We start from the raw sequence: 11,049 nt of genomic DNA on the forward strand, positions 1-11,049 counted from the left end.
AATCTCTCTCTCTCTCTCTCTCTCTCTCTCTCTCTCTCTCTCTCTCTCGCGGCTTTTCTTAGCAATAAAATCTTGTATGTATAGAAAATGTCCACAATTGCATTTTGTAATTTTCATTACATATAAAATGACACCAAAACTGGCACTGTGAATTTAATAAAAAAAATTTTTTAAGGGAAAATTTTATATTTATTGCAAACAGAACAAGTTAAAACTTCAAACTTGTTCTATGACATGTGTTAACAAAAACATTGTTTAATACATCCTGCTGATTAAATTAATCCCAAGAATGTTAAAATAATTTCTCTATTTAATATCCTTCATTTTTTACATTTTTCTGTGAAATAAAATATCTTTTTAATAGAATGAAATTTTCCGATCAAGCAAGAAACGTAATGTCGAACAGAAGCATCATGAGATTGCGTTCCAATTTATTGAGTCACGTTCGACAAGATGCATACTACGATGGCACAACGGCATTTATATCGAGCGGCGATGCGTCGCGGCTTGACAAATCGTCTCGTTAAGAAGTTATTCTCCGTGGCCATCGCTAGTCTATTTTCTGCGCCATGAACGTGCATTAAGTCGTTTTAGCAACCGGAAGACAGCTTAAGTAAAGTGTCTCGAGATATCGTACCCCGATTCTATTCCTCCTCTCATTTTCCGTTTCGTTATCCGCCATTGTCTTTGCTCCGTTCGTCAGGCTCGTTGCTATTTTCTCTACTTTTTTTCTCACGTTATCAGCTGCTTCATCGCGCTATTTCCCATTCTTGCGAAAAACTCTAATGGCTTTATTTTGCTGCGCTGTACTTTGATATAAAATGTATACAAAAGTGATGGAAATGAAAAATTGACAAGACAAAATGTATAATACATTAAAAAAAAGTGTACCAAATTTTAATAAATATATATGAATAGTAATATAAAAAAATTAAAATATTTACTACCATAAGTGTAAACATTAATTTATTTATTTGTTACAATAATCATAATTTTAATTTAACTATTATTTTTTTATTAAATGAATATTTATTTACTGTAAGTAAATGTTTAATTAGTAATATTGAAAAAAAGGAATAAGATTTAGTAAATTTTTTTTTTTAGTGTCACGAACATCTTTATTAAAGTATTAATACACTTTTAATATTAATATATTTTTCATACTTCGCAAGTATTAAATAAAAATGATAAGAGGAGTGTAATTTTTCCTCGACAGTATATATCATAAGGTGCAAATAATATTTTTTCTCCTTCTTAATATAAGTGACACAAACAATTTGTATTAAAAATAAAAATAAAATGCCATTCTTTTTCATACACGCAACGTTTATTGCGCTATTAATTATATACCATGTGAAATAGTTTAAACAGTTTGCGTCTGTTTGTAGTCTGCTACCCTGATATAAATACGAGACCGCAAGAATAACATGCAACGACGAAAAATATGTTAATTAATATCGCATGATCACAAGCGACCTAGCAGTCACCGCTGTTTATGATACTAAGAACAATACTTTCGTGGTGACGTATACGCGCCGTATAACGCACACGAAAAAAAAGATTTTTTTATCTTATTTTCAGCCAGCGGGACGGGAAAAATATATTTTCTGCGGCCGAGCGCGGCTGTGACAGTCCTTTTTCAACACGGAGTATAAAACATCGTTATTGCCGACAGGACTAGCTGAGATATTTCCATTCACAACGCACATTTCTGCGTGATGTTGCGCGAAAAAAAATTAGCGATATTAATTACTAGACGCGGCATCAGCGAGAGGCAAACAACGTGAGCATAATATCGTGTAATATTACGTAACACTGCACCATTGGTCGCAGACTCTCATAAACTTGTATGTTTTCTTAATGCAAATTCAATTCGGATACTGCTGAAATACGAACGTAATTGTTATCGCAGACGCATAGAATCTCGCGAATTGATATGCTCTAAAAAATATTTTCCCTGCAAATGTACCAGCTCGCGCAAATATCCCGCGTATCGACGGATTCCGCCTCGTTTATCTTTCGTCTCATTTTCCATTTGTGAGAATAGCTTTTCTACAGTACTTTTTCTTTCTTTTTCTCGTAGAATTTTATCGTGAGAATAAATATTACATGTGCAAAGTCAAAGTGTAATAAATACATGAAGTGAATGTTTCGCACGTGTTTTTCTAAGCAGATTTACAAAGGAATGGTATACAAAAAAATTACTTTTACGATTTTTTTTTTGCAAAAACTATTAACTTTATTTAAACAGGATTTTCATCAATACCTTACACGTATATTAGTTAGTGCTATATAAAACTTTTAATTAGAAATAAAAAAAATTAGGCATTTTTTATCCTTCCTTGGTGTATATCCCTTCTTAAATTAATTACTGAATGCTTTGTTTTCGCAATTCATATAATTATGGTGTTTGCTGTGGAGCTTATATTTGTATTATATATAATTACAGTCCGTTTGCGCAAAATGACCACGTAAGGAATTAATTCCGAGGTGGCGCGACGCTTACGGCTTAGACTAACTTCGGAAATTTGCATAGGAGACACTTCTCGCGCGGGCGTCTCGCACTTGGTTGCTAATGCGAATTACAATGTATTCTACTTCACGCCGCAAGCCCGTTGCGTTTGCGTCTACTGTCGGATGTAAATTACAACGGTATCGAGCATTACGAGATCCTCGAAGAACTCATTTTCGTGGATTACAGCGGTCGCTTCTCGCGTATCATCCCAATCTGGCTGTAATCTGTAAGGTCTCTCGGTTTTGCACGGTTAATTTACACGGTAATTGCAGTTACAGTTGATGGATTTGCCGCTAACTGTGTATTGAATTAACAGCCGAGTAATTAATTTCACGTTACTGCGTTAGCTACGTTATCGAGATGAAAATCGCACAGATCCAAACGCGTGACTTAACGTTTTACGCGCTCGTAAAATCAAAACGACTTTATTGTGGCCGTTTGCAGTGAAGTTATATTAAATGGCCATTAAAATTGACTCAACACGTTGTAAATTCTCTGCAAATTAGTGTTTCACACGTTCGCATAATTAAACCTTTCTTTGAAACAAAAAAAATGAAAATGTATACAAAATTATGACATAGTTGATATGAGAACTACAATGTAAAAATATTGTCAAACATAAACAATGTTGCGATACGAAGTATTTAATCTTCCGAAGGAGGACGATGGATTTATTGAACCTATTCAATTATAAATCTTGAAATCTGTAAATGTCGACCAATTCAATTTTCTTTATATTTTATCTGCAAATTTAGATTATTCTTGTTAACTTTACAAGACGGGAAAACCTGCAGTGATATTAAAACACTCACATTTCAGGCAAAAAATATAACGAAATATTGAATTATAACAAATTTTACTTAAAATTAAAAAAATAGACCTCGACTTCTAAAGGTTGAAAAAAATGTAATTTAAAATGATTTAATTTAGTTTTTATCTTTTTCTAGTTATAAGAATTAAAAAAAAATTTTGAAAATAAAAAAGAATAAGTTGAACAAAAATTAAAAGTTAATTTATATTGGTGGGAACAGACATAAAAGTAGATGTGATACAACGATAATATATCTCAAATATGATTGTTCAGAAATTGATCCTTTCATTAGGATATTAATATTTATGCTTTCATTAGACTCGATATCGTACTGATATCGTAAGAGAATCCAAAAACCGATTTAAAAAGAAAATTCGATAATAAAGGCCTCTTATATTGAAGTAATAAGCGTCTGCCGAGGCACGTACGAAATTTCTGCAGCAATCGGGAACATATTCCGCGCATCTGTTCCATCCCGCTCACGTAGTCATAACACGTATGTCATCAGACAGATCTGATTAGGATCTCGGCAAATGGGTACGCCACTATCCTTTTAGCCGCGCAATTCTAACACAACAGAGCATTGTAACTCCATTCAAATTTGAGACCGAACAAAACGCTCCAGTTATAATGAGAGTCTGCGCTTTCTGAGTCTATATTATGCTATGTGTTTTATATATTTAAATTATGGAATACGTATATAGACTCTCAGGCTTTCTCTTAAAAGAACGTATTTAAATATTAGACAAAAAGAATACTATCTGACATCGCGATATAATGAGCCTCAATTAAAAGTTAGTCTTTTAACAGATAAATAAATTTTAAATGTGTATAAATATGTGTGTAATAATTCCAATAAAGCATTCTAATAATGAACACGGAGATAATCTGCAAAACGAATAGTTTCTACATAGAGAGTACTCATGGAAACTTTAAAAAGATTATAAAGAAATTATAAAATTGTATTAGTATTAAAAATAATTTCATTAGCTATAGAGAGAATCCATATGTATGGATTGCTGGACTCGGGGGTGTTTGATTTCTATAGAAATCAATTACATATTGATGGAAGAGAGGTTTGGTAATTATAAGTTTCAAATCGAACATTAACCTGGGAATAGTCAGCTGGGATGTTTTCATACTCAGCGACGAAAAAATATGAATTATTTTATAATGGATATCACTTAAAATGGATATTTTCTCTCTCTTTTCTAGTATCTTTTTACTTTCTTTTTTAATAATTATTCTTTACGAATCTTTAAATATGCAATTCATCTAAAACTCACAATAAAAAAGCGTTTTATTAACATCTTTATTTTTTAGAAATATTGATCTAATAAGCTACTTAACATGCTTATTATTCTGTTTATAATATTTGTTTGGTTTCTATTCACTTTTTTCAGAAGATTAAGAATAATTCCACATTTGTAATATCATCAAATAGCGGTAAATCGGAAAGCAATCAGTAATATACAATATGTTGTTAATAATAGCGATTTTTAATTAAGATAATAAAAACAGCCTAGGTGATCGTTTACGTATAAAAGCAAGATGACTATTCCTAGGTTAACGAATGAGCACTTAAAATAACATTATTATAGCGGGGGGGGGGGCACACTTGATATAATTAACAAAATTTGTCCTCCGACATTTATCGATTTCAAAAAGTTTATTAAGCGTTCAGAAACTCGCGATGTTAACGACCGCGATCGACAGATTATTATCGCGCAATTTAATAATTGATTTAGGAAACGGCCGTTACTTCAACTAGGACCGTTATTAGCTCGGTCAAGCGTGAACGAAGTTTATGATACGAACGACGATGAATAATAGTGCTACGGAAAATCGTTAGTCCGCCGTTAATGGCGCGACCTCGCTAGGAAATCCTGCCGGTAAACACTCGTAAACTGGATTCGTTCGCCCATCTCGATAATGGATATCGAATCGCGCGCACCGCTTCGCGAAAATTCAGTCATCGTGTATTGGAGCGTGTGAACGATAGCATGTGAACATCCAAAGTGTACTGCACCCAAAGCGAAGCCCGCGTGACAAAATGTATTCACGAATAATGAAAATAATTTTGAATATATATATATATATATACAAAATTATTTTATAAAAAAAGAAATTATTTTATATATATATATATACTATATATAAATACATATATTTTCATAAATGTATTAACATGGATGATTATAAATATATATTATTATATAGAGATATGTACACTAATGCTTTTTTAATATAGTATGACTTAAATAGATAACATTGATTCCTGTCGATATTTCATCTATAAATCCGTAACAATTTTGAACCCTTTGATTTATACCGAAAAAAATTATTGAGTAATATAAAACAATGTGGCATTTTTTTCTCTTTTTAAACAGAAATGTATTTTTATGCCAATGTATATTTGCAAGTATTCGGACTTTGCTTTAGGTATACGCATTATAATAATACGGGTATTGAGGTTCACACAGCAGGGACTGAGGTATTTCAATTATTTATACGCAAAAAGCTAGTCCGCAAACGTGTCAGGATAAACGTTACGCCGACAGATCAAAGTAGAGCCAGCAGTAGAGCATAGCGGTATCACGTGCTAATACCATGCACTGGCTAAAATTGTTAGCTATAGAGCAAATACATAGAGTTTCGGCTCTTTTATACTGAACGAACACTAACGAGACATTGAATTAAATATTGTTTTATTTGTTGTAATGTATTTTTTATTCATCATTACTTACTCGATGTATGTATTATATTATAATAGTTATATTAGACATATGAACTACACAATAATCATTCTTTAATTAAGTAGTTACGAATCATCGCAAACACATGCACGTTTGTGGACAGTAATTTGAAATTTTTAGACGCACGTTATTGTAGAGACACGAAAAGAGGAAAGAAAAATTCAATTTACTTCTCGAGAATAGTATTTGAATTTTTAACTCCCTTGGTGTGCAATACTTGATGTGCCGAGTGTCTCGTATCAGAAAGATTGCAATTTTTTAAAATTATAAATAAAACTTAATAATTCTAAGGAAAACGAATTAAGATTTAATGAAGAAATATTAATGATCCTAATAAAATTGCGTAATTGGAAGTAATCAGTTAATAATGAGACATAATTAACATTTTTTACGAAACGCAAATTCCAGCGATCGATTTAAGTAGTACAAATCGATTTAACTAGTACACTAATCGTGATATAAAATTCTAATTTTTCGCAAGTGTAACAAATTCGAACGCCAGTAAGCTCAGGGATAATATAAAGAAAATTCTGTTCGACAATGCATGAAAAAGCAACATTAAGAATTAAAAAAAGGTCTCTTCACGAATTTTAATTTTCCTTAGAATAATGAAACTACATTAAAAATAAATTGTACTGTATCCGAGCGTTTTGTTGAATGAGTTTTTTAATAATATGTATCTTGTATAAATATCAAATATATTATATTAAGTGATTCTCATACATATTTTAACATATTTAGAAAGTATATTTATACTGGTATATAAAGTTATATATTTTTTTAAGAAATTGTATATATGTAAATGTTATATTAGTTACGTACCATAATGTGCCTAATTTTTCGAAAAAAAAAAAAAAAAGAAATGTGCAAGAAATGTTATAATTAGTTACCATAATGTGCCTAATTTTTCGAAAAAAAAAAGAAATGTGCAAGAAATGTTATAATTAGTTACCATAATGTGCCTAATTTTTCGGAAAAAAAAAGAAATGTGCAAGATATGGACTTAAATATTTGTACTAAGGGTTAATTATGCGTGTATAAAAACATTAAACATGTTTATATTATTTAACAAAGTAAATAAAGTACAAGTTTAATATAAAAAAATTTAAATACTTTTATTCCATAATTGAAGAAAATAAAAATGAAAAATATAAGATATATGTATTATATATATGTATTATATATGTATATGTTTAACAAAATTATTTTTCATTTCTTATAGCCTCATCGATAAGATAACATAATATATGTTCGGCATATGCATTATGACATAAACTGCATATTATTATACATGTGTAAATATCAAAGGTCATTTATAAATGTTATAATAAGAGTTATAATGAAGTTTTAGCATTAGATATAAATTAGGTTTCAACACTAGGTGAAAGCATTAGCGTGTAAATTGCATGAAAAAAGTATAAATAGCAAACGATAGTCATTGCGTTCGCGTTTACGATATTCGTGCCTGCCGGTATAGGTCAGTTAATTATAATATTTTATCGTTTAACCAATAAATAATATTATTAATCTAAAAAGTCACAAAACAGATCTAATTATTAAGAGATGTACATATTTTTGAAAAAATTGCTACTAGCGTAACTCATTGTATTCCATAAGTAAATGCAATTTGTTGTGAAAACCAAAATGGAACATTGGGACACCACTTTATTAATAATAAAAACAGAGAAATCGCCGGATCGCTTTCCGAAAATCTGTTAATAGAGTAAATAACACTTTTCAATAAATATTTAACTAAAAAAGGACACGTGTACAATGTTCCCCTTGGTACTCGGAATTTAAACTTCTATAAATATTTATTTCATATTTAAGAAATAAGAAAAATGTAAGACAAATAAGACAATATTATTTTCCGTTACTGATGGCCTCGTTGATAAGGTAACTACGTATTGCATGTTATTATATATGCGCAATAAGTTAACTAAAACTGTTGTAACAATGCCAATTCAGATGAACTTGAACTAGACTGCAATTATGATTATAAGTTATAATGTAGTTTTTAAAAGCATTTTTGTGTAAAAAAAGGTATAAATAACAAGCAGTCGTCGTCTCACTCGTATTTCTAATATATAATATAATACATGTCTATCGGTACAGTCTGACTATACTGTTTTATTATTGCAACTCAAAAAGTCACAACAGACTTAGTTATTAAAACACACACTTTATTAATTTTCACAATTTATCACTTTTTATAAGCAAATGCAATTTAGTGCGAAAACTAAAGTGAAATATTAGGATACCTCAAGTGCAATATTTTTTTAAAAACCTGTTAACAATACACTTGTGATATTTTGATAATACTTTACTATACTTTTGTGCTGACTATATTAAATGATATAATTGAGCAAACGGTACAACAATAACTCTGTAAATGCAGTAAGTATTTTAACAACAAATACTTACTTTTAACAATAAATACTTGATTAAACGGATACCTGTGTAATTCTTGATACTCAAAATTCTAACCGCTAAGACAAACTCATACGTCCCGGCAGCAAATTTCGTTCTGTACTTTGAACGGCACAGCATAATTATTTGTAACTACCCGTAAAAAATGGAATATTCTCTGTTTGCCCTGCTAATTCTGTCCATGGCGATTGTGAGTGGATTCGAATTAAATGTTGTTCATAAATGGAAATATTATGAGTACGAATGGAAAAGTGAACAGCAGAAGGAAGACGCAACAAGTTCTGGTGTTTACAATTCTTACATGAGCATGTGTATCGATGCAGATAAAGCAAATAGTAAGTTGATGGCAAATTATTCGAAAAAGTTAAAGAAATTTTGTTAAAAAATATAAATATTTTTAAATATTTTTATATTAGCAAAAGTTTAATTTTTATAATTATTACTTTTATTTTATACACACACGCACACACACAAATACACGCGTGCGTCATGCTTGCGCAGTGCACGTGTTCTTTTGGATGCGCGTGTGTATACCATATGTTTGTGCATTATGATGTTAATGCAATGATAGCATCAGTACTGTAATAGATCTGCAAATAAATAAAGTAAATGTCCTCGTGACCGAACATATACTTATGTCCGCATATTTACACAAAACTTTATTTATTTATTTATATTATTATTAATCTTAAGTACTTCTTTAAATACATTATAATCTAATTTTTATCTTTAAATACTATCGTAAATATTGTAATAAAAAGAACATTTAAAATTAATAATAATAAATTTTGTGTGTAAGTTTACGGATATAATTATGTTCGGTCACTAGAACAATTTATCTTATATTTTTTAGTAGAAGGTAAGTTCCACTCACAAGCAAAATCCTTATAGATGGTAGAGTATTTGTTACTGTGCCAAGAGAAATTGACCTTGGTTCACCTGTCACTTTGGCGACAGTGACTGATATGACAGGATCAAGAAGTCCACTTTTACATCCGTATCTATCATGTGTTACAGCTCAAGAAGTCGTGTACGACGTATAGATGTAAGGCGATAATAGCTATAACACTTACACACTTAATTCGCAGTAATTCACAACAACATTAAAGTAAAGAAGAATGGGATAATCTGCAGCGTAATTTAAAAACTTGCACTTATCTTTTATTTCAGCAACTTTTGTCTTTGAACCTATAAAAAGTGAGGGAAATATGTACTTTTTTTATAAAAATTGATAGAATCGAAAGTTTTTTTTTTAATTTTGAAAAAAATTTCTACAATTTAATCAAATTATAATAAACACTTTTGTCTTTTTTCGTAAACTTTATAGTTTCTAAGTTTAACACATTTTGAACAAAAATATTTTTATACAATAAAATTTTAGACAATAAAAATTCAAAATTTTTGCAAAAACTCATTGTACCAATTTTTTCAAAAAGATTTAAAATGCTTATTTATTTTTAGTCCGTTGATGTCTTAGTCAGAAACAATGCTTCAAAATATATAACAAAAATATTTTTTAAAAATGTCAATTTTCAATTTTATGTACTTTAAGAACAAAATATCATAAAGACAAAATTTAAATACCAATTAATATTTTCTTTTTTAAAATCCATTTTTAAAAAACTTCTACAATTTTCTCTTCATTGAGGTACTTAAGTTTGAATAAATTGCGAGTATATCGCAAGCGTTCTCGAATGTTTCGATTATAAACGGGAATGTATATTTTTTGTGTACGTATACTTCAAGTATTACTACGAATAAGAATAAAGTGTTTTATACATTATTCTTATTTTTTTAATTTATACAGTGTATTTTTTTACTAATAACTAGCACAAATATCGAGTATCGTCATTTTATTACAAAAGTAGCGTTTCGTGTTAACATTTTTGTTCGTCATCGTATATACTGTATGTTATATACGCCGATTCGAAAGACTTTTAATGAGACTGCAATTACGATCATACTTTGCATGATGAAAGTTTTAAAAGCATTTTTATGTATTTTGCATTGAAAATAAAATGATAAATTATTATCGTCATTCGCATTTGCAGTACACACTTTCTAACTGTCTAATAGGTATAGTTCAGTTATCTTACCTTATTGTAATCCAAAAAGTCACAAACCTAATTACACTTTCGACAAAAAATTTCTTTTTAGAAACCATGAACCAAATAAGATAGAATTCTTATAGTCGCAAAAAACGGTTACGTTAATAAAGTTGTTCATCTTCACATTGCAATTTTTTAAAAAATTAAGCTTAAAAGGCAAAAAAATATTTTTTTTTTATTTGAGCTAAAAAATGTAACGTAATGAGACAATTCTGCAAATAGTTTTTAACACCAAAACATCTAGAAAATTGGCTATTGTATTAGCTGCTTCATACAAAAAGTTACAGTTATAAATAAATTAAAAAGAAAAGAGCTTAAAATCGCACAGAGAAACATTGGAACATTATAAAACATATTTTAATAATGAGAATAAGAGTTTAAAATAACAGAAATCGCCGAATGTATTAGGATTATTTTTTCCTCGAAAAC

General features: G+C 29.6%; 1 protein-coding gene across 1 annotated transcript; it reads left to right on the top strand.

Moving 5' to 3' along the window:
- Positions 1 to 8,657: 8,657 nt before the first annotated feature.
- On the top strand, positions 8,658 to 9,555 carry LOC108774533 (major royal jelly protein 4). Its single transcript, XM_018540669.1, has 2 exons — positions 8,658 to 8,847; positions 9,404 to 9,555. Exons 1-2 carry the CDS (start codon positions 8,658 to 8,660, stop codon positions 9,553 to 9,555), a joined length of 342 nt encoding a protein of 113 aa, XP_018396171.1.
- The last annotated feature ends 1,494 nt before the right edge of the window (positions 9,556 to 11,049 follow it).

This window comes from Cyphomyrmex costatus, unplaced genomic scaffold (assembly GCF_001594065.2).
Source record: "Cyphomyrmex costatus isolate MS0001 unplaced genomic scaffold, Ccosl1.0 scaffold26, whole genome shotgun sequence".
Classification (NCBI taxonomy): Eukaryota; Metazoa; Arthropoda; class Insecta; order Hymenoptera; family Formicidae; genus Cyphomyrmex; species Cyphomyrmex costatus.